This window comes from Stegodyphus dumicola, chromosome 7 (genome assembly GCF_044657685.1).
Source record: "Stegodyphus dumicola isolate Sdum_Otavi_A_Nest chromosome 7, ASM4465768v1".
NCBI classification, from domain to species: Eukaryota; Metazoa; Arthropoda; class Arachnida; order Araneae; family Eresidae; genus Stegodyphus; species Stegodyphus dumicola.
In genome coordinates, this window is record NC_140774.1 from 120,112,762 (window position 1) to 120,139,069 (window position 26,308).

The 26,308-nt window shown below is 30.5% G+C and overlaps 1 protein-coding gene across 1 annotated transcript in view; it reads left to right on the forward strand.

Moving 5' to 3' along the window:
- Window positions 1-1,409: 1,409 nt before the first annotated feature.
- The window catches only part of LOC118196178 (serine/threonine-protein kinase 31-like), a 145,250-nt gene continuing 120,351 nt past the window's right edge, over window positions 1,410-26,308 (forward strand). The window contains exons 1-5 of the mRNA XM_085820761.1: window positions 1,410-1,693; window positions 2,404-2,486; window positions 6,303-6,416; window positions 9,590-9,693; window positions 23,974-24,014. Coding sequence (XP_085676887.1) covers window positions 1,625-1,693; window positions 2,404-2,486; window positions 6,303-6,416; window positions 9,590-9,693; window positions 23,974-24,014 — 411 coding nt within the window. The 5' untranslated portion in view covers window positions 1,410-1,624. The remainder of the gene's footprint in view (window positions 1,694-2,403; window positions 2,487-6,302; window positions 6,417-9,589; window positions 9,694-23,973; window positions 24,015-26,308) is intronic.

Here is a 26,308-nt window from a genome sequence, read left to right on the forward strand (position 1 = left end):
AAAACACCATTCCAGAATTTTAACTGTTAATTTAAGAGAATTCTATTCATATATTTGCAAGTTATACACTATAAACACAATAAACAAAATTTGAACTTATCTGCACCAGCGTGAATAAGCCTGGCATAATATTCTGAACTCAACGCAACTTTAGCAGGAAAAATACCGCAAATTCAAACACAAGGTTTCATCCCTTCCAACGCAGCTAATTTTCTAAATATATTTTACTAATATCTGCAGCGGGGCAGCGAATTCCATTTCATTCACTCAAAACTCAAATGTTTTAACGCAAATAGAATCGCAGAAGACGCAAAAAAACATCGACTCAAAATCAAAATATTAAATCTATAGAATATCATCCGCTGTTGCCATTCCAGCACTGCCAAGTTTTTCTTCCTGCAGCTGTTGCCAGACTTATCCTCGCTGTATGATGACAGGTACAACAATAGTTAATGTTACTTTAGTTAAAATATTATGTACATCTCTGTGATGATATATGTCTTTTCTAGTTAGATCTTAAGATAAGGGCATACACATTACCATGTAGGAATTCCTTTTTTTTTTTTAACTTAGCTAAAGTTTGCTTCTTAAAGACACTAATTTTTGCAAATGAACTCCTTTTAACTACACTCATGGACACAATTGTATTTTAGGTTATTTTCTACTTCTTTTCCTTTTCTTTCTATAGGCCCTCTTTTTTTGCTTTTTTTTCCTCTCTATTATTTTTTGGGCCATTTATTTTAAATTTTATTTTGTCCCATCTTTTCTTTCTGGCCTTTTGAACTCGTACAAAATGTACGAAGTTCCTTTTTACTCTCCTCAAATACGAAATTGCCCCCCTTTCTATATACCTTTCCTTCGCACCTATGCTTAATTTTTCGCCCATCGGTGCAGAAAGACTTAGCGGGTGCAAAACAAGACACCTGTCTAGTTTGTCTGTCTGTCGGCACGTACCCAACACATATCAAATACAACACACTACACACATAAGAATCACTACCTTAATTGACTCATTTACGCTAAACTGACTCTGCGGTTTACCACCCGCGACTTCATTATATAACGACACTGAACTTGCGGCACCCCCTTTTTTCGCCGCCGCTAGTGCGGACCTCACTCTCTTTTTTCGCCTCCCACACTCCTTTCACCCTACTCTTTCTCCCCACCCCACCCGATCGTTATCAGAAGTCGAGTAAAAAGATGTTTCTACATCTTTACACTCGAGAATAAAATACGATCTGTATGTGTGAAACTCAAATTCACTATATGTTCTTAGTAGTACAGTCTAAGGCTCCTCTAAAGACCTCTAAGACTGTACTAAGGCTATAAGGTATATAGGAGCCTTGTTGCCTTAGTACAGTCAGATTTACGAGAGTAATATACTTCCGCTCACGTGATATACGAACTTCCTCTATCACGGGTTTCCCACATGTTTAAAAAAAAAATTTGAATTGCGCGCAGCAGTTTAGGATCACGTGGGGATCTAAGCGCAAAAGCAAACCTTAAACTATTGATTTATTGTCTAGTCATATGTTTGTTGTTATTATTGTATACTTATGATAATAAGGACCATAGTAATTTTGCAACAGTTGTTTTCTTTTACCTCAATTATTCACTATTAAAAATGATTAGAAAAGAGCAGCAGTTTACGTTTGATGTATATATTGGAAATGTTCCGAATCATATACAGCAGGTATTATTCCACGTGGTTATTTATGCTTCGTTTGTACTTTTTTAGCATATTTGTAAAAATTTTTTAAGGAATTCATGATTATTATAGTGGTAATGGTTCTTTTGGAGTTACCAATTTTAATTAGAATAAAATTGTGATCATACCGTGCTATTTGGTTTGTTTATGTTTGGTAAATTTTCCTAATCTAGGCTGTGTACTTATCTATCACATTCAAGTCTATCATAAAAATGAAGTTTATTAATATTAGTGGTAATGGTTCATTTAGAGTTATCAATTTTAATTAGAATAACCTAAAATTTTTATCATACTGTGCTATTTGGCTTGTTTATCTTTGGTAAATTTTCCTAAACTGAGCAATATACTTATCTATTACATTCTAGTCTACCATGAGAATGCAGTTTATTAGGGTAGTCTATATCTTTGGGTTATCAGTTTAAATAAGAATAAAATTGTGATCATACGTTGATATTTGATTTGTTAATCTTTGGCAAATTAAGTAATGTATTTATCTATCACATTCTGGTATAGCATGAGAATGTAGTTTATTAATCAAGTTTATTAATGATACAACATAAACTAATATTGCCATACAAAATTATGATTTCAGCATATGCCTCTGCTAAAAATATAACAAATTGAATTGGAGTGAAAAAATGTTATGCTTAGTAATATTGTTATGATATGTAATTAAAGTACACATGTATTTTTAGGCGGATTTAAAGAATTTTTTCCAAAGGTATGGAGAAGTAAAGGCCGTGTTGTGTCGCTGGAAAAATGATGATATTGGATATGCGTATGTATTTTACCTTTAAAAGTCTTATTAAGTAAGCAACTAATAAGTTATCATTATATAGTCATTTTTTATACATAAATAATAGAAAATATCTGAAGACCATTCTGCTGCTAAGACATGAAGTGAGTGTTTGTAAGAAAGATATAATCAAATTAATAACAAATGTTGGATTATTCATATTTTAATAGTGTAATGTAAAAGCATAAGTACTGGACATTTTGTTGAGGGCTTGTTAAACGATTTTGATAGTAAAGTGATGTTTGGAAATTATCTTATAAATATTGCCAAATAGATATTGATAACCCCATTATTAAATGCATTCATTTAACATATTCAGATGTGATCATTTGCAGAATTCTGATTTTTTTTATGTTTACAAAACCAAAATTTTTAGGACAAATATATCATTCGGATATTACTTAAATTTCACACTTTTAGACTGTGATAAGTTTAGTAAGAGACATATTGTACAGAAAGCTTTTTGTTTTAGTGAAATGAATTTATTGTGAACTGATACTTTATTAAATAACTTAAGAGCTTTCCAAAATTTTTTGCATTCCTTGAACTGTTCTCTTCCTGCCAGTTCATCTCCAACACTTGCTAATATGCATATTTCTAGTTCTAATAGGATATTTAAGTTTAGTGAGAAGCTGTTTTCTCCATCAAAATGTCTTTCTGATCATACCATTCATTCATATGCTTGCAAGCCCTTCCTTCCTTCCAAAAAAGGCTGTTCTCCAATATTCTACTTCCAACCTCGTACCCCAAAAAGCAATCTAAACATAGAAATTATTTACATTATTTTTGATAAATTTTAGAAAGTATACTATTTGCATTGCTAATTAAATTGTTTGAAATATGGATATATACTTGCTTGTACATATGTGTTACATTAATATTTTGAATTGTTTGAAATTATGTAATATTTTTACTCCACGGTACTTTTCAAGATGTTTAAAATGGAATTGCAGCTATCACTGCACATAAATTGACATTGGATAAGTGAGTTTTTCTTAAGTTTAATAATGTATTTCATATAGCATTTTGTTATGTTTTTATTGTGCTTTATGTGATCATTTTATAATTTTATCCTAATTATAAAATGATCTTCATAATTTTATAATTAGGATAAAATTTTATTCAACCACTTTAAATATAAAAGAAATTTTCCCACATGGCGCATTGTTATGACAATACAATACGTAAAACGAACTGACATAGACAAAGTAGACATGAATGTAAACAAACCTGGTCTCTTTAATAGACACATGATTCTTTATAGCCAATGACAATGCTTATTATCAGTAACTCTGTATCGTGTCAGATTCCATCATTCACCAATTGAGAATACTGCATGTGCTAACCATTGCTTAGACAGTGACATGATTGCTTAGATCTTTTTTACATGGATTCCTTGATACATGAAGTAACCAGATGTTGAATATAGTGAATAGGCATAAGATCCATATATTTGACATGACATATGCTTTAGCCAAAGCTTTTGCAGTTACTTTTTTCTTAGGTCCTATTTTCTTCTTTTTTTTTTTTTTTTCTGTCATAGTCATTCTTGACCATATATTGTACAGAAGATTTAGATAAAGGTAGGTCATTTGCTATTTGTTTAGATATAAGTATTTGTAAAATACTGTAACTCTTTTAAGCAATAAAATTCTTTTAAGGTGCCTCATAGGTTTATTGTTGAAAAATTGACAAGTTAGAACATGAAGAAGAAAGTAGTATTGGTTTGCGTAATTGAAACAAATTTCTTATTGTTAGAAAAGATGCTTAAAGGGAAGCAAACTGATATGAATTAATAAAAAAAAAAAAAAAAAAAAAAAAAAAACTCATAAATATTTTGTAGTGTGCTGTGTCTACAAAATATGTTTTCTAACTTTTAATGTATAATTATGCTAATCTTGTTTAAGAATGTCATAAATTACATGTCATTAATGTCCTAAATTACATGTGTTTTAAAGTATGAAATGTGTGCTTGTAATTTTAATAGTGCTTTTTTAAAAAATATTTTTTTAAAATAGTAAATAAACTTAAATAGTTTAATAGTGATCATGTAAATCTATAATGACTGAGGGTATCTGACTACCTAATTTAATTATTTGTAGCTAATTGCTTACCCTTAAAAGTTACGCATTGCTTTTAAGTTATGCTTAAAAGTTATGCTTTGCATGCTAAATCAAGTTATTGCATTTCATTAATCCTTACTATGGTTACAAGATACAGTACAAAAATTTAAAACTTATTCCGTACAGCTAGTGAGACTTAAAATAATGAAAAACAACTTACCTCTGATGTTTTAGTGGCTTATTGCAACCTTAAAGTATATTAACTGGGTTATAACTGTAGGAACGCTATACAAAGCTTATGACACTAATTTTGTCAGACAGACAAAGCATAACTATCTTTCAAAACTTACTAACCATGCCAGCATTGAGCATTCAGGTCTGTTCTGATGAGCACATATCTCAGCATGCAGCAAGTCGTGGCTGCAGCCAGTCTTCTGTTACAGATCATGCTGAGTATGATTTTACTTCTCATTTTAACCTATGCTGTTTGACAAAATCTGCTTGCTATTTATTAAACCTCTAGACTGAATAAGTGCATAACAAAATGAAACATAACAGAAAAAATCAGCATAAAGCTAACGGTTTTTAAAATGTCACTAAGCTTCGCTTATTAAGTGTAAAGTATTTAATGTTATTTGATAAATTTTATAAAATTCATGTTATTCTTAAATTTTTAGTCCAAAGGGGTTTGTTCCTGAGGAACTATTGTTTTTATTTTGCATTGAATCACTCTGAATGTCCATTTCACTTTTTAAACTGTTGCCACCAAATGTTATTGCCCTATATTATATTTGAAGAAATTAAATAATGAAGAATCTGTATAAATGTATGTTTTTTCGCATTGTGATAAAACAATGGTACCTAGAGCCATCAAATTTTGAATAACATAATCCTCCTGCGAATATGGGCATGTGGAAGCCAAATTTGAAATTTGGATTTTGTTTTATTACCGATTTCATATTTTGTAAAACTTTAACGAATTTTTGATTAACAAACTCAAGGATTTCAAAACGAACAAGGTCAGTGTTGTATAGAAGAAACATTTTTATCTCTAGCGTAGCGCTCTGTATCGAAAATTCTAAAGATATGCTTATTTAAAAATTATTTTGCGATATTGCTCTTGAACTGAATTTTATGGTTTAAATGTGAAGAACATGATATTTAATAAATAAAGGTAACAGACAAAATGTTAAAAAAAAAAAAAAACCACTTTGGACATAATTTAAAATCTGAAACCTTTCAGATTTTTTCATAATTAATTTATTAAATTATGTTTAATATAATGCATCCTACTCACAGATCTGTTTTATTCTTAGGGTGGTATTACAAAAGTAAAGCTCAGGCATAGATAATATCTTTAATTGAATTATTCAGTTCCATTTGCTGATAGCTTAATTTTATTCATTGATGATTTGCTTAATTTTATTCATTAATGGTCCTTAAAATTCTTTGATTTCCATGGGAAAAAATGCATATGAACCCCGTAAAATAATTCCTGTGTTCATATTTACTAAAACTCTACAGTTTCTTTTTTATAAAAGACTTCATATATTCATACGGGAAAGCTGTTAAATTCCTGAATATATAAATTTGTATAAACATGCATTTTAATTTTAGTAATATAATTTGAAACCAACGATTTTCTATTTGTATGCATCTTTTGAAATTTCACTTACAGCTGCCATTTGCATATAATTTGAATACAGATTAGTTTTAATTTTGCTTTTCTTTTTAGAATTGTAAAATTTTATTTCAAGCATGATGCGGATAGAGTTCTTCGAGAAGTAAGTGAAGTGTACTTGAAAGGTTATCACATGCCTGTTAAACTTGCAAGAAGATCAGACCACAGGTAAGACATATTTTTATCATTTAAAAAATTTCAGTTAATTCTTTTTTAAAGCACCCACCACTACAGTTTGTTGCCTAAATCAGCAAACTGCTAAGTTTATATTGCTGATTACTAAATTTATAACATGCAAATATTTGTTTCTCAGACTCGGTCACCATGATGCATCATCATCTTTAGAAGTTATATACCATAAAATTAACTGTACCATACCAAACTCTGTTACTAATGGCCTATGCAAATTACTGTATTACTAAAGGCCTTGGGCATCCATCTGGATTTCGGACTGGATGCCCAACTCTGAAATCCGTATGTCCAATGTCTGGAATGATCATTTAATATCCAAATCTCTGTATCACAGCCAATAAAAAAATAAGCAAATAAGCAGAATAATATAGAAACTTCCTCCTTCCCTTACAGAGTCTAGGAATGTAGGATATTGGTAAAAGTACATGTTTTTGAAACAAAAAGAAGCAGTTGTGCCATAAATGCAGTTTTTTTTTTTTTTTTTTTTTTTTCTGGATTAACTGACATTCTTGCTTGTGGAATTCAAATACCTGCTGGCTAGGGAAGTGGCATGATGGTCAGTAACAATATGTTTGATTGACATTATATTGATGTTGGCCAGGATCAGACTTTTGACCCTTGTGGGCTTATGGGGGGGTTTAACATTTTTCGGTGTGGCCTAAATAATAAGTGAATTCACAATGCTACCATGTCTACATGCCATCTTACAAGATTTGATCTGATGATCTAAAATCTGGAAATATCCAAAATCACTGGATGGCTAACAATTCTGGATCTCGTACTTTGTACTGTATCAGGCTATTGTGATAAAAAGTGCTCATGATTGGTTGAGCAGTAATATCACTGATCACTGGTAATTAAACCCAAGTTCAAGTCTCAATGAATGGACTGGCTGCATGGGAATTTTCATTATTTTCAGCATTTGGTATATGAATATGAGCCAGTTTTCTATAGTAATCAGAACAGAGCCATTTCCTAGACTCATTGCTCTCCAGTCTTTTCAATAACGTTCTTGTTTGAAAGGCATGAAAGAACTTATGTTTTTGTGTATTATGGTTGTCAGATTCTTTTTAAAAGTTATTAAGTTATCCATCATTGTGCTTTTTCTGCATTGTAACATGTATGCGAGTTTTGAATGGTTAGATTTCAGTCATTAGAGGAAGTATTTAGAAAATTTATTCAAGACTGAGAACAACTGGTGGGATAAATTAAAGGCATGATAATAATTGTATATGTAACATCAATGATATTGGATAAAATGCAATGAAATTTAGTATAATTTAGGTAACAGAACTCAGTATCTTCATATAATCATTTTTAGAGAGAGAGAGAGAGATCAAGTGATATTAAATGGATTGTAATATTTTAAATAATATTTATAAACAAGAAGATTTAACTATAGAAGCCAGAAGAAGTGAGAACTGCATGTTGTCTTCTGAAGTGATGATTGTTTTTATAACAACGGCATAGGAGCCAAAACTGAGTTACTATGCCGGCAGTCTAGAAATGTTCTTTGCATTTTAAAAGTTGTTTGGGAGCATTGCAGTACTCTCTTGTGGGATGACTGTTACAAGATAGGATCCTATCTCTCAATAAAGTATATCAATATGCATAATTGCATAATTAATTATAAGGAAATTAATAATGTACTAAAATATATTGTAACTTTAAAATGAAAATATTGATGATAACTTTAATTCACTGTTGAATAAAATAGCATCAAATTTTAATGTACAGCTACAAACTTGGTAACAGTTATATACCATTTATCATGATTACAGATTAATAAGGTTCACCAAATAAAATACAGTCAAAAGTCGTTAATCCGGACTCGTCGGGACTTCAGCGATTCCGTATTATCGATTTTTCCGGATTATAGATCATCAGTTTAAATCTCGTAAGATGGCATACAGAAATTCTAAAATTAAAAATATGAAACCGTAATTTATGAAATAAAGAACAATTATGATCTAAAGGGTATCAAAATTTGCAAAAAGAAAAAGCTTAATATTTATTTGTTTACTTTATTAAACATTTCTTTCAATGTAAGTTGTTTAAGTTTTGCTTCGTTTCATGTGATAATACTTTCTCTTTAATTCTATTAAACAGACATAATTTCTTGTTCAGTTACAAAGTTCCGCCGTTCAAGTCCTATAATTGCTGTGTCAAGAACACCGACTAATTTGTCAATCGAAATTTTTTTGTTTTCAATAACCTCTGTCACTTTTCTTCGCTATCGGAAGCGAATTATAATGACAAGGAACTTGTTTTAAATCATATCAAAGACGGAGCATATCGAGATGAAATACATTTGGTAAGGAATTATAAGCCAAATAAAATAAAAACATCTGCGCTGAAGATAAGGATAGTGCTGACAAATCAACTTCCAATTCATTAGGCGCCCGCCGCCGAGCAGCGTGAAATTGATAAACAGATTTCGGATTTCAAAACACACTTTCGCTTTAGATCCTTTACATATTAACAAATATATATCGGAAATTCTATTTGATATAATCGAAAGTTTAAGCTTACTTTTATAAAATTGCTCTTACAGTCTGCAAAAAATAATAAGCCGGATGCAATTCGAAAATTAAGGAACAACGCAATCATCAACATTAACTGAAATAGATAATTAGATAATTTTAGCTTATACGTCCATTACACATAAAATGCGCACGCGAAAACGTATTCTGCACTTGCGCACACTCATATGCGCAGTCGTAAAAGGTCTTACGCGCACACGTGAACGCCTTTGCGCATGTGTCAACGCGGCGCATGCGCAGAAAGTTTTTAGTTTTTATGTCCGGATTATAGATCATTCCGAATTATGGGTGTCCGAATTAACGACTTTTGACTGTATACATAAAATGAGCCAACGAGCATATTTTGATATGCGTCTTTTAAACGCACCTGCGGGATTTCTAAACGTTTTCCATTTTTTTTGTTGTTTATATTAAAAAAGTACTAAGAAATAATATTCAAGATTGAGTAGTTTTTAAAAAATTTAAATTATATATTTCATTGAAACACAAGTTGCTATCAATTTTTAGTAAACATTTTCAGTAGTTTCGTAAAAAATATTTTGAAACATTTTGATTTTGTATTTACCAAAATTTACTGAATTTATGTGTAATTGAATTACTTTCTAGTAATGAAGACCAGAATGGAGTGGCTAGTTTCAAGCAAAATGTTGATTGTAAAGCTCTTCCACATCCTACAAGATACAATAATTCTTTCCCTTATTCAAATCCCAGTAAGTTAAGTAAAATTTGCTAAAAGCAGATTTTATATTTAATCAGGTTTGGCGACTAATGCCTTAAAACTTAAGTATGAAACTTTGTGTCTTTTAAATTTGATGTAAGTAATGTAAAATGCAAATAAATGTTAAGATATCTAAATAAAAGACATACATAGGCTGCAGAAAAGTAATATAAAATAAAATGCCAAAATATGCAAAATAAAGCTAATTTTGTACAGCTGATAAATTTTATGCTTATCTCTGAAATATAGGAAATGGTAAGGTGACAATTTACCAGATTTTAGTCAAATTTTGAACAATTTTAGAGTTTAATAAATTAAGAAATTAATTCACAGAATTTTGTATTTGTCAATATTCATGTTAATCAGTTGTAGCATATATATATGTGAGGGGTAGCATTACCTTCTGATATTGATATACATATATATAGATATGCTCCCTGGATGTCTTGTGTTATGTGGTGTTTATTACTGATATTATGTGATGGTGTATTATCAGTATCAGTGCTGTCAGTTTTTTTTATCAAAATAGATAAAAATATCTGATTATAACTTTTTAAAACCATTATGCTCAAAACTAGTTTCTGCCATTTTTAAAATGGGTAATTGGAAGAAAGTAATGAAATTGCTGGAAATTTATTAGAGTTCATCCTGTAGTAGAGAAGAATATATTTAAATTAAAACATGTTCAGCTGGAGTTTCACAGTGTTTATTCAAAGATTATGTAACGCAAATTTACCATTCTTGTTTGCATTAATCTTTTCCATGAAGTAGACTAGAAGAGAAGGAAAACCATTTTCTCTCTTGGTTAGCAACTTGAAGAGTTTTTTTTCTTTTTCTCTTTTCTTAATTTACTATATACAAGTTGAGGGAAGGAAGGGAAGAGAATATTCTTTCTAGTCTAGCAGAACTTGCATACATTCTCAATGTTGTGAAAACAAGAATTGTAAAATTTTCTTGCAGAACTTTCTTTTCAGTGTCTGATTTTAATTTGTTTTGTATTTTATTCATTCAGTGCAGTAACAAGCTGCTTAGTATTTATTGAATATATAATGTATAATTGCCAGCTGTCCCAGTTTTTCAATTCATTTCCCAGTAGACTGCTGAATTTCCTGATTTTTAATTTTTACATTTACCAAGGAAGTGTTTTTTTTACAGTTTAAATTTTATTATGGAAAAAATGAAGATTAAATTGGACAAATTTCATTCATACTTGCCCAGTGATCTTCATAATTTTTCTTTTAAAATTTATGTTAATGTATGGCAGACATTTTTAGTACTATACATGGAGATTTAACCAATGTTTAATCAGTAAATATTTGTATTTCATTTTATTTTAATCAATACATAGAGTCATTAGGTCCATTATGGTACAGAAAACATGAAAAATAAATACTACCTTCACTGGGATCCTTCCATTTGCTTGCCAGGCATGCTTCCAGTTACACCATGAAGACATGGGGGCTTTGAACTTAATCTCCAAATCCTGGTAGTTATGAATTATTTTCCACCAGATGTTAGTTTGCGCCACTGTATTTTTTTTAAAGGGCAGGAGATGTAAAAAATATTTAATGCCCTTGCCTGGATTTGAAATCTAGACCTGATTGTTAGTCGAATGCGCTTCAAATTACACCATGAAGGCACAGTAAGGAGGGGAAAAGTATTTTACAAATATATGGTGCATTACTGAGTTTATCCACACACAGTAGTATGCATATTAATTATTAATTTTATTTTTATAATCTTTAAAAGCACTTTAATAAATTAAAGCTTTCTTTCCTAACTCGGAAGTTTCTCAGTATGAAAATGTAAGAAAATTACAAAATGAAATTAGTCAAACAATATGAAATTTGAAATATGTATTTAAATATTAATGTATTTAATTAATGTATGTAATTATAAAGCTAATTTAAATCAATTTTGAGTTCTTTTAAAATAGTGTCATTGTACAGCAGGAAAACCTGAGTTTCCATATTTTCAAGGCTGCCTGCTGAATATATGTTATCTAGCCTTTTATTGGTTACATATGTTATCAAGCTTCTTGGCTATATAACCTGCTCTCAGTAAACTTTTCATACGCACAAAAGTGGGATGCTTGTAATAGATAATAGATTATTACAACAGTAAAAGAACTTTGCTATTGTGACATTAAAGGTGCATTTGTCTTTTGGAGATCTTAAATGATAAAGTCTGTCATACTGGCTTGATGTTTAGAAAGGCTATGTCTTCTGGCTGTTTTTCTTCATCCTTCATTAATTTCCTTGCAAGTGAAGCTGAAACATGTTGTAAATGAGTATTTATTTAAATATCTTCCATACCAAGAGTATGGAACATGTAGCAAACAACATAATAGCAAACAACATGTAGTATGGAACATGTAGCAAACAACTCATAAAAGCAAACAACATGTAGGTCAACCAGGAGGTTGACCTACATGTTGTTTGCTTTTATGATTGTTATTATCTCTGCACTCTTTTTGATCAGCTTTCATTCTTCAAGTTTTGGCAGTAATATAGATGGGTCCCTATGGGCTTATGGTAAGTTTGTGTCTGAATCTTTTGAAAACTGGTCTAATATGTGGTGTAAAGGGATTGTAAGAGCACCTTCCAGTTAATTTAATTTCGTTTACTTATTGTGTATGGTAGTACAGTCAAATACCGAAAATCGAAATCCGCATTGCTTCTCAAAGTATAAACATTCAGTTTATAGCTTTCGGAAGCCGCAACATTGAGTATGGAATATCGAAGAAATACTTAACGAATAATGACGTCATAATTACCGAATAATAATGAGTCATAACAGAAATACCAAATTATTGACATCATGCTAAAAGTTATTTTCCCTCAAATCTGCATCGAGGTAAAAAAGCAGATGATTCATTCAACTCTTTTTTCAAGTTCACGATTCACGTTGTATTTTCTGAGCTTTGTTATTTTAAGAGATTATTTAGTGCTGCCTTTTTTTTTATCCAGATATTTTGTGGATAAATTAAGAGTATTTTAAATTTCAGCCCTTTTTAATACAATGATAGATAAGAAACGTACTCATGATTTTACTGCTTGCAACGTTGAAAAATGTAAACACATTGCATTGACAGTAATGCAGAAAGTGCAAATTCTGCAAAAGATGGAGGCAGGTTCCACTTTTGGAACTAATTTTTTTTCCGTGGAATCCTTTGTCCCCCGTCTTGTTTAATCTTCCTACAAAATGTGGCGTCATTCTCGCAAATAGATCGTGCTACAGAACACTGTGAGCACTGTCAGTTTAATTATGGCCACCCGTTATGTTTATTAATATCTCCTTTTGTATTACTTGATTCCTTCTTCTAGAATACGAAATTTAGGCTTAATCCAAATATAATTCGCACATTTTTAATTTATTTAAAGAATTGTATTTAAAAATATTTTCTATAAATTTTTCCAAAAAAAATTTTGTATTATAACCTATAACATTTTTAACATAATCTTAAAGTAGATGTATTCCTAAGCATATCTGCAAAAAAATTAGTTTTTTATTCAAAATATCCTAAGATATACGTGAACTTGCACTTCAAATTCACATTTTGAAATTTGGCGGGCGTACTTAATACTAAAGTAAGTAGGTTACTATAAATTAAGAATTTCTTCAAATGAATTATTCTTGTGGCAAACTGAAAAACGTATGCCTATATAAATTTTTTAAACTTCTTGCCAAAAATTTCAAAATTTAATATCTAGGAATAATGTGAGTCGTAGAATCGAAATATGGAAAAAAAAATTATATGCTATTTCAGAAAAAGTCCGATTTTGTGTCAAAATACCTATGTTAGAATAATGCTATATATAAATCTAATATGTATTTTAAGTCGCGCTTTCGAGACATAAAAAACACAATTTGAATTTTGTCAACTGGCCAAGTAGAGCAGGAGATACAGAACTGCTTTTTGCGCAGTGTACAAATTTCTACACGATACACACAAGGTACAAGGTAAGGTATGCCAGGAACCTGCTTCGTGACTGCGCCACCTTATGAGTGCTCTCTCTTTTTGAAGTAAGTAGAACTTACTTCTTATTTAAATACTACTTTTAACTCATTTGCATTCAGTGCAATTCTAAAAATTCATTCTAGTAAGGAATTGTAAGTGAGAAACAAGAATTGAAAGAATCAAGAATTGAAAGAAAAGTAAGGGTTTCAAAATTAAAATACATCTTACACTATGCTTCCCAGTAATGAATAAGTGAAAAAGTCAATTTTTCTCCCACTACTTCATTATGTCTGGTCATGGAAAATTAGGGAAATTTAAAATTGAACCCTGTTAAAATAATTAAAAATCATAGTTTAAGTCATGGTAATTAAAACATTGTGGCTTAGAAATAAGGTGCCACTGTATTACAATTAGTAATTTTAGGTATGTATTCTTTTTTAATGCTGAAAAACTAAGGCTTTCTTTAATTTTTTCTTGAATTGTTAAAAGTATATGAAGGCAGCTGTGTGGGAGAAATTTAATAGTTTTAAAATATTAAGGTTTTACTTTTGAAATGAAGGTTTAAGACTAAAATTGTGAGTTTTGATTTTTTCATTGTGAATAAAAATAGAGATATTATCTAGCAAAAAAAAAAAAAAAACTTCATTTGTTCTTGTATATTAATTTCATTAAGTACATTTTTTCATATGTGTTTTTTTATTAATATATCATTATTTTTTCCCATTGTAAAACCATTAAATCCCAATTCCAGTCATTTGGAATTCTTATGTGAATCCAAATGGAGTAATTTGGGATAAAGCAAAATCCTTTTATTCTGCCTGTATGTCTTAGTAAGAATTATCTTGCTAATGAAACTATAAGAAGAAAACACATGCACACATATATCTGTATACATATGCTTTATTTCTATTTAAATTGAATTGTAATAAGTTGTTTATACTTCTTCTCATGATGGCACCTAAAAACAGTTAATTCTGAAATATATAATAAAGTATTTCTAAAATGCTATTTAAAAATTTTAGCATTGCTTAACTTAAGTTTTAGATTAATTTAATGTTGTTCATCAACTGCTTATGAATTGGCTTTCAGATAATTCATTTATTTACTTAGTTTTTATCTACACATAGTTCCTGGCATATTGACACTGCAAAAGTTTAGAATAATACAACTTAATTTTATTATAACTTTAGTATGGCTTTAAACATGATTTGGTACTCTTTTGCTATCAGGACTGGATTCAGAAATGTATGTATGTATGCATGCATGTATGTATGGATGTATATGTTCATGTAAGCATGTATGTAATAATAGCATAATTTTGGAAGCACTGATGTAAGAAAACTGAGATGTAGAAGCATAGCAGTGTTGTTTAGTGTAGCTACTTTGATCCATATTAAAGAGGAACAAGTTGAGCCAGATTAATTTTCTTTTTAATTTAAATTCACATTTTTGACCGCAATTCACTTGGCACTCCAATTGTGCCTATTTCCAGAACATTTACAATTTTGATTCTATGGCAATAGAAGCAAGCATAGATGATTGCAGCAGCATCTTGCCAGGATGAAAGCATAAATGAAAAGGACATAGCAATTCAGAGGAAAAAGGGAGAGAGTCAAAAAGTTTCAGTTCCAAGTTAAAAGGTTTTGGTTTACAATTATTTGATTGGGCAAGAGGTATCTGCATTAAGCATTATGTTGCATCGCATGATTAATTTGAATGATGCAGTTTGGACTTGTAGTGCTATTTTTAAGACAGAGAGAGGAAGTCCCCAAATTGAATAAAAAACAAAAAGAGGTTATCGCCAATTAAATTTAGAAGTTTGCTTTCATATTTTTTATCTTACTCATTCACCCTTTCAAAAAGAGAAAGGAGCAATAGAGAAGTTTTTTTTGAGAGAAGAAGCATTAGAGCAGCGAAATATGAGAGATATAATTTTGAAAATACAAAACATAAAATTAACATTTGAACAGTTAAAAAATTAGAAGTCATAAAATTTTGAATTCAATGATAATTTTAAGCACTCTATTCTTTAAAAACAATTGCACATTTTTAGAGTCCTATTAAGATTTGAGTCCAATCTGTAAAAAGTTCTTCCTTCTGCAACTTTTACATCACAATTTTAAAACTTCAGGCAGGATTTTCAAAAATTTTTACACACAATATCACAACTATAAAAATTTTATGTACCCATAACCATAAATCTTAAAATTTTACATCATACTAATTTTCACATTTATAAGTAATACTTTATCATTTGTTATAGCATTACTGAAATTGTGCTTTTTACTTTTATTATTACATTTTACAATTTTCTTATTTTACATAAACTGGAAGGCCCCACAGCTTTTTCGTAGAGCACATATATCCAGCTATTTATGCATAACAACTTTAAGAAACTCATGTACTAAATTTTCATGAGTGGTTAAGGATTGCTTTGGCAGTAATAAAGGCTTCCGTTCCTTGTTTAAAGACAACTAGCTTTTGAACTGCACTACACATTCCATACAGGGCTGTGGAGTCGGTAGGGAAAATGACAGACTCCGACCCCCTCATATATATATATATATATATATGTAAACATATACACATGGATTACAGCTTATTTTTTTAATGTAAAAGAAGTAATAGATGCTACAGAAAAAAATGAAGGCATAGCAAATTATTTATATTAATTAGCATTTATTATGAAATGGAAAAACTGGCATTAGTTATTTCTAAGAAACAGTATAGCTTCGGCAAGATTTTCTTTGTTGGAGGGCCATAGATCCGATTTGATAAACTTCAGAGCGAGCTGAAAAGATTTTTTCTACACTAACTTGAGTAGGAGGAAGAGCTGTTACTTTAGGGCTACTTCTTTTAACTTTTCAGGATAGATTTTTATAAGTTCTAAAAGAGGTGTCTTGCAAGTGCTTATTCCTCTATTTTTTCAAAGGCCATGTAGAAATCTTGTTTATATTTTTTCATTTTTATATCTAAAGGCTCTTGTTTTTTTATTTTCATTTGCTTTGCATTAGCCTTTTCAATATTATCCAAAAATATTTCTCAAAATCTAATTCATCAGCGGAAAAGGATGATAGAGACTAAATTGCAATGTCTGCAGTTTGACTTTCCTGATTCGAATTCCCCAATTTTTCTGAGAATAATTTCATTCTTAATGAAATTTCATAGATGACTTTCTTTGCCTTTTTAATTTGTTCGTCATCCAAGAGAATTTGGTGTTTTGGATCTCCCTATATTGAACCCAGCAAGATCTCATTGTCTAGCAAACTAATTTGTCTTTTCTTTATTGAAGAATGATTCCAATAAACCCTCCATTTCAGAAAGAACAAACATCCCATTCTTGCCTAATGTCAATTTTTCAGATTGCAGCTTTTTGTGCCTATATACGGTATAGAATGAAGAGTTTCCAATTCTGCAAGATCATTCCACAGTCTTTCTGTTAGTGAAACATTAGGGTTATCTGCATCTCCTAAAAAAGTTCTTAATTCTAAAAACCTCTTTATCATCAAATATGTACTTCCTTATCGCATTGCTTGATCAATAATTGCTCCTTTTCCTGCTTGCTTCCTAAGAATGGCATCAATTTTAGGAGTTCTTGCTGCTTACCTAAATTTACCAGTGAGATGTGTAACTGAATGAATCAGTTTAATCACTAATGGCAAATATCGCATCTATCCTCCTCCCTTATATTTATTTATTAATAGGTCAATAAAATAGAAAATAACAATTTATTAATGTATACGGTTCATAAATAAAAATAATAACTCAGCTTGTCATTAATTTTTTTTCATTCATGTCATTTCAATTAATCATTTTAATTTCATTTCAAATTCAAACTGTCCAACGAAAACTGGAGTCGGAGTTGACCTGTTTTTAGCGACTCCAGCTCCGACTCCTTTTACCCCAAAATCTGCCTGATTCCGACTTCGACTGCAGCCCTGATTCCATACATATAAGTACTCCCTCAACATACTTTATATATAATGTACAATTATTGATAATTATAACAGTCATTTACCATAATTCCAAACAAATTTTAATACGATTATTCAGTTTCTTAAATCTTTGGTATTTCTACATTAATTTTAACAATATTTAATTTTCTCCCATTTAATACTTATTTCATATACACATCATTCACAAAATAATTAGAAAATTCTTAAAATTCACGTTTTTTAACAATATTCTGATTTATAAAATAATTCCAAAATTTTTAACATTAATTCAGAATTTTTGACAAGACTTATAAATAACAATTAAATTTAATAATCTTTCCTGAAAAAAGTCTTAGAAGACTTATACATTTTAATTTGATATTTATGTAAAGCAGTGCTACATTATATTTTTAGATTTCAAAATAAAACCAATTATTGAGTAAATTATTTATAATGATGCAATTGGAGAGTGTTAAATATAGAAAATGCCGTGGTTCGCAAAACAAATATTTATTACCGAGATATGCAGAGATATTGCAGTTACATGCAAGCAGAAATAAGTACGTACAAGCACAGATAAGTAAGTACAAGCTGAATAATACAAGCAACGATAAGCGGTTACAGAGGTCATATATATAACTTCACAACAGATTATGGTTTAACAAATCATAAACAAGACACAATAAATAACCAATCAAAAGTAACATGCAGAATGGGATTTAGTTTCAGAATAACTCGGACCTGGCTGAAAGCTAATGAATGTTTCGGACTTGACAGAAAGCTATACTTCCTTTTAACCAGTAAGAATGCGATTACAAATATCTCAACACTCCCCCTTAATCGCACATTATACAAAACATAAAAGAATTACACAATTTTTAAACAGCTCAATGATAACAGTTCATGGAATTTTGTTTTGGACAAAGCCTTAGTTAACATATCTGCAATTTGTAAACCTGATTGCTTATATTCAATTCTAATATTATTTTCCTTAACAATCTTACGAGTGAACTTTAATTTTATATCTATATGTTTCAACCTACCTAAAAAGTTTTCATTAACAATACTTTTGGTACATGACTGGTTATCCTCAAAAATATAAACATTTTTAACACTGGAAATTTCATTTACTACATTTTTTATCCATAAAACATCTTGAATACCTTTACATAAAGCAATTATTTCAGCTTCTGTTGATGAAAGTGCAATACACTTTTGCTTGTTACAGCACCACATAATAGGACAGTTTGAAAACATAAAGTAACCAGTAATTGATTTCCTATCTTGAGTATCCCTCCCCCAATCTGCATCTACATACAAACACAAGTTTTCCCTTTCCAAATCACCCTTTTTGTATATCAATTTTAAATTTAAGGTGTTTTTCAAGTACCTAAGAATTCTTTTTAGAGCACACCAGGCAACATCAGTAGGATGCTCCTGCAGTTGGCTCAAGCAATTTACTGCAAAAATAATATCTGGCCGTGTGATATATGCTAAGTAAAGTAAAGATCCAATTAATTCTTTGTATGGGCCATGAAATGCACTTCCTTTCTGAAAATCAGCTGCTGTAGATTTTGGTTCAATGGGAGTTTGGGCTGTTTTACAATCAGCCCAATTTTTCTGAGATTTAAAATGTCTGAGAATCAGACATTTTAAATTTATCAAGTAATTTTTCAATATATGGTTTCTGATCTAAATACAAACAACCAGACTCAAATTTCAGTCTAATACCCAAAAATTCTGAGACACTTTCAGATTTTGAAATTTTAAATTCATTTGATAACAATGATATTATAATATTTGTTTCTTTTACATCTGAACCTGCAATTAACAAGTCATCTACATAAAGAGCCATAATTACTTTCTTACAATTTAAATTTCTGATAAAAATACATGGTTCAGAGTCCAGTTGCTTAAAATCTAATTTAATAACAAAATTAAGAAATTTCTGATACCATTGTCGAGGAGACTGTTTAAGACCATATAAACTCTTTTTAAGTTTACATTTCTTACCACTCATATCATCATATCCTTTTGGCTGGTCCATGTAGATAGATGATTTCATCTAACTTACCGTTCAAGAAAGCTGTCTTGACATCTAAAGTAAAAGTTTGCAGACCTTCATTATTGATAATTACCAGGATTAAACGTAAAGAGCACATGCTAATCACTGGAGAAAACGTTTCTGTATAATGTATGCCTTCCTTTTGCATAAAGCCACAAGCAACAAGCCTCGCTTTGTAAGTTCCATCTCGTTTTTTTACGTAGAACCCATTTGCAGGAAATAGCTCTTTTATCAGGGGGTAAACTTTGTATATCCCAGACGTCGTTATCTTCCATAGATTTCATTTCCTCGTCCATAGCTCTTTTTCATAGTTCTTGTTCTACTTGTGTTAGATTTACAATATCTTCAAATGTCAGAGTGTCTCGTGCAAACATTACTTGGTAAATCTCAGGATCAGGATACCTAACTGGCTGTTTCTTTTCTCTTGAGGATTTTCTTTGTTCCTCCTTCTTATTTGCATCATTTAATTCGGCCGTTATCAGTGTCTGAAATTGATTTGTCTTCATTTTTAATGTCATCATTGTCATTTTCACTCAAATCAGAACTATCGCAAATATATTTTTCATTTTCTACTTTCTTCTTTTCTTCATTAAATTTAACATTTCTGGAAACAATGATGCGTCTTGTTTCTGGAATCATTAAACGATATCCCATTGTGGAATAACCTACAAATATCATTCTGACAGAATTTTCATCTAGTTTCTTTCTTTGCGATTGTGGCACTAGAGTATAAGCATCACAGCCAAATACACGCATGTTTTTTAAATCGGGATTTTCACTATACTTCATTTCATTCCTTGTGAGAAGACATATGAGAAGTTGCACCAGAATCAATAATAAATTGATCATGCACAAGATTTCCAACCATAAAAGATATTGCAGGGAAAGCATACTTATTACTATTTGAATTTGCCTGCTTTTTAGAATTATCAAAACATTCACTTTTGAAATGACCACTTTTCCCACAGTTATGACAGACGCAGTTCTTTTTCCTACAAAATTTAACAGAATGTCCTTTTCTTTTACAATAAGTACAAAACAGTTCTTTACGAGCACTAATAAAAACAGAGTTATCTGTATTTGGTTTAGAATACTTATTTTCATTTTTATAATCAAACATAAAGAGATTCACAGTCAATAAGTCTACTTGTAACAAAATCTAAACTCAAATTATTGCTTGGCTGATTCTCTAGAGATGCCTTAATATTTTCATATTCTTTTGGCAAAGACATTAAAATGTAAATAATAATATCAAAATCGCTTACTTCAGAGCCAGAGACGCGTAGACTACTCACCAGGTTCATTATGCTGTCGATATGCTGTCTCATTGACACATCCCTGGATTTCCTTATGGCAGCTAGACGTTTACGTGTTAAAATTTGACTCACTGCACCTTTAGCGCTATACATAGCTTGTAGTTTCTTCCATATTTTACATGCAGTGTCTTCACGTTGAAGAGAAGCAATAACATTATCACTTAGAAGGGCAAGTATTAAGGCATAAGCCTTTTTTGATTTCAAAACATCTGCAACTCTGTCCGCAACTGCTTCTGTTTCCAAAAACGTATCCAATTCCCTTGCCGTAAATACTGCTCAAACTCTTCGACACCAAACAGTAAAGTTATTAACACCGTCAAATGGCGCTACACCAAAAGCTTCCCTTTCTCCTCCGGAAAAAGCCATCATTCACAATATACCAAATCAAAATCACGCGAACGATAAATTATTACACTGAAGGTTCAATTAGGGAACTATCAGCAAATTCTAACTTTTGAAAGAACCACGCTCTGCTGTTAAACATAGAAAATGCCGTGGTTCGCAAAGCAAATATTTATTACCGAGATATGCAGAGATACACGCAGTTACATGCAAGCAGAAATTAAGTACGTACAAGCACAGATATACAAGCAGAATAATTCAAGCAACGATAAGCGGTTACAGAGGTCATATATATAACTTCACAACAGATAATGGTTTAACAAATCATAAACAAGTCAATAAATAACCAATCAAAAGTAACATGCAGAATGGGATTTAGTTTCAGAATAACTCGGACCTGGCTGAAAGCTAATGAATGTTTCGGACTTGACAGAAAGCTATACTTCCTTTTAACCAGTAAGAATGCGATTACAAATATCTCAACAGAGAGAAACTCGAACTTTTTTATCAAGTAACATCAAAACACATTTTTTCAGTATCGCACTTGATTTTCTCGATGGAAACAACTTTGGGCATTTAATTTGGAACTGAAGAAATTAATCATAATTCAATAATACAAGGTATGGCTTTTAATTTCCAGGACTGCTCTGATAACACCAGAACAGATGATGTGAAAAATGTAACCTTTTAATATGTTTCGAAGTAATCCTCATCTGCCGTAATACACTTCTGCGCTCGGCTGTATAAGTTGTGGAAACAACTTTTAAAGTCCTCTTTTGGAAGGCTCTTCAATGTCGACGTCATGTTCTTCTTGATGTCTTCTAACATCGACAAAGCGTGTTCCTTTGATCACAGTTTTTAATTTTGGAAACAAAAAAAAGTGGGGGAGGCCAAGTCAAGAGGGTATGGCAGATGATGCAGCTCCATGACCTCATGCTTGACCAAAAACCTCTCTACTGGGAATGCGATGTGGGGGGGGGCATTGTCATGCAACGTGACGTCAACATTGATGAGCTTTCCGATAGAGGACTTTAAAAGTTGTTTCTGCAACTTATTCAGCTGAGCACAGAAGTGTATTACGGCAGATGAGGATTACTTCAAAACATATTAAAAGGTTACGTTTTTCACATCATCTATTCTGGTGTTATTAGAGCATTCCTGGAAATTAATAGCCATACCTTGTAATATATTCATAGCACAACAGGTATTTTTACAGTATACCAGGTGATGAATGTTGGCAGATTGAAATTATACGTATATTGCTGGGGCTGCCAAAATGAAGTCATGGTACCATGACATTAGCTGATATTCGCTGGCTTCCCAAATCCTATAATATGTGAAAGCAGCTGGTAATCACTGGTTTATGTATAATAGGTATCTCTTGAAGGAATTAAGCCATATTATTTAGAAATTTGAAAGTTAGCTGAAATATTTGGCTTCAGAAATCATACATAGATCATAGCAACCAGTAATTGGTTTAATTATGTTAATGTTTATGTGATACTGGCAGATAATTGATGGGAGAACTAAGTCACAATAATATGATGCTAGGTGGTAATCATTGGCATGCAAAATTATTTATCTGCTAGAGGCTAGGAATTGCTGGCAGCGATAAGCCACATTTGTATGATGCTGGCTTATGAAGTCATACTTTTGTAACAGCAATTGTCATAGTGTTAAAAAGAAAATTTATGTATAATTTCTGGTCACTTCCTTTCATCTTGCCTCACTTGACTCTAGATGTTCAGCTACCATCAAATTTAGAAAATTCAGAGAAGCTTAAGGATGTGTATTTCTTTAATTATAACACTGTTTTTCTGTTATATCAAGTGTGTAGAGTTGTAAAATCTGATAACTATGTTCTGCTAATGGCCACCTTAGTTAAAAAAATTAAAATAAATAATTTTACACATTTAAAGGCTCAATTTTATTCCAAATTATGTAATCATAATTTTTGTAACTAGATTATTAGCTTTCAGTGTCAATATTACTAGAATTGCAATAAAATAGAATAATGAATGGGACTTGGTTTTTTTATGAAAGCCTTAATCCCTTGAGAATTCTCATAATAATAAACTCTCAAAAGCAGTAGTTGATACTCGCCAGTTGAATCGTTTAGAGGATGGTTATTTTCTCATTATTGTTATTGTTTGATTTTTTAGTCCGAAGGGGCAATTTGCCCAGAAGGACTATTAATTTCGTTTTGGCATTTTGCGTCGATTCACGATAATCGTTGTTTCGCTTTTCAGATTGTTGCCACCAAATATTATTGCCCTGTATTATATTTAAAGAAATTAAACAATGAAGAATCGGCATGAATGTATATATGTTTCTCGCAATCCTGTTCGGGCATAACACTATATTGCATTTGTATAGGATTATTAGATGTAATTAGTTATATTTTATATAGCTGTATTCTCTTCTTAAAGTCTTGTACATCTCATTACTATAATTTATAATGTATCCATTTGTATATTTTGAAAAAAATTGTATCGCTGTTATTAGTAAGAAATATTTCTGTTGTCATATTTTATATGTTGGTCTCCAGAATAATCATTTGACTTTTCTCTTATAATATTATACTATCATTCTGTGTGACTTTAAATGTTACTCTCTGATATTATAACCGGTTTTTTTTTTTTTTTTCAAATAGACTCCGAATATCCTTCTCTCCTGCATGTTCCTATTAAAGAAGTAAGCAAAATTACATTATTTTGTAATATTTCATTAGAACAGTTTCCTTTGAATATTTCAAAATTTTAAGAGTAAAGGATGTTATAATTTATTACAGAGAACTTTTCCTTGTATTATATTTTGCAGATGAAGGTATGTTTATTTTCTAAAACTATTTCAGTTTGCTCTTCTCTTTTCCACCCTAAAGAAATTTAATAAGAGGCAAAAAAAAAAAAAAAAAATTAAACCTGTCCCATGCTAAAGCTATGAGTTTGAAGTAAAATAAACTGAAAAGTTAAAAGTAAATTGGAGTCAAAGCAAGGCAATTCCTTAACAATTTTAATAATTACATTCTTGTAAAGGGATTAAAATATGAAATCTAAACAGTTCAAAATAAAAATTATCATAGTAGTACAAACTCGAAAACAAAGAATGCAAAAGGGGAAAATATATACAAGATAATAAAAATTAATCTCCCCTTATTGAAACTCGAATTCAGAACTCATCAGGGGAAAATTAATTAAAGCTTCATAAAAGTTGATTAATATGCTTCAATAATGTGTTTCATTCTCCTGGTAAATTTGAGATAAAAAAGAAACAAATTTACATTACATTTAAACTCATATAAAACTGAAAAAGTGAATCTCAAATGTACCAGGATTTTCTCTACACGCCTTCAAAACATTTGGAAAAAAGAATAATACATAACATTGTTTAAAATTGACTAAAAAAAAAAAAAAAGTTGTAAAATGACCATTCCGGGGGGGGGGTGATTTCTAAAAACATTATATGCAAATACAAAATTCAAAATCAAATATAAAGATAGATCACAATACAAATATACTTTAAACCAAGTAGTCATTTAAACAATACTCTAAAAATGGGCGATCCCCGATTATGCTTAACTAAACTTTTAATTCAAAAATCTTTCCATAGAGATTGCATTAAATATTAAAATCAAACCTGAGCCTACTTCATAATTTTTATAAAAAACTCAAAGCCTATTAGAAACAAAATTGAAAAAGTGCAAACTTACTGAAATTATATGATGTCCTTCAAACGGAAATTTACATTATTCAGATGGCCAAACTGAGTGTCTTATAGAATTCATTGTGGCTCTGAAGAAGCCGAAGATGGCAGTTTTTGGAAAAAGTATGCAATAAGGTTCAGAATGTCCTATAGCAAAACTAAGTATTTAAACATGTGTTCAAAAAATCTATCCTGTTTAATTTTTTGTGCAGTGTAAGTTGTTGGTGCGGTGGTAAAAATGATTACCACGGGGAAGGATGATCATTGAATTTCAAAATGGCGGTGTTAAAAATCTCTAAAAGATGCTGTCTTCTGTAAAATCTTAAAATCTGAAAGTAGTACAGGCTCAAAGTTGAGGAAAAAGAAAGGTGTATGTTATATATATAAAAAAAAAGTCTTAACGTAATCGGGGTACAAAACGTCTTTGAAACTCAAAAGCCCAATCTTTTTAGTAAAAGCAAGAAAATTTGCCAGTTATAGATTAATATAATAGTAGAAAGGAAGTATTCATAATAATTGAAAGGGAAAAGAAACAATATCTTTGTACATATTTACATTAAATTTCTTATCGTAGCCCTCGAACTATTGCCTCCGATTAAAGTTTAAGTAATAACTATCATATCACTATAGATGAGAAATTAAAAAAAATTAGTTAATACCAGCTTTTTTAGAGTTTTAGGAATTTTGAATAGAGATGTTTTATTCTCAAAGAGAATTTTTATGTAATAATTGATTTGTTTTTGTAAGTATTCGATGTTGTTGCGAATATTTTTTATTCTAAGGAGCTGAGTATGTATGGTATTTAGTATTATTCTTTTGGATATGTAGGAGTGCCAATGGATGAGTTTAATAGTAGGGAAATCAACATCTCTTCTTTTGTCTTAAATTTTGATACCTGTATAATTGATAGTTTGCAAATCAAGGTAATTAATATCTCCTTGTTGAAAGCCATAATTTGCAAATCAAGGTAATTAATATCTCCTTGTTGAAAGTTAGTTTTATTAAGTTTCAAACGTAATGAATAGATGTGATCAAATTTTATTTTATTAAGTTGTTGATTGCAATAATATCATCCAAGTATTTGTAGATGTCAGAGTAACATGGACATTGTACTTGAGATAACTGTTGAAAATGAAAATTTTTTTTTTTTTTTTAGTTTCAAAGAAGTTTTGTACCCTGATTATGTGAAGATTTTTTCCCAAGTGTTTTGATGGCGTGTAGGGAAAATCCTGGTACATTTGAGATTCACTTTTTTCGGATTTATATGAGTTTTAATGTAATGTAAA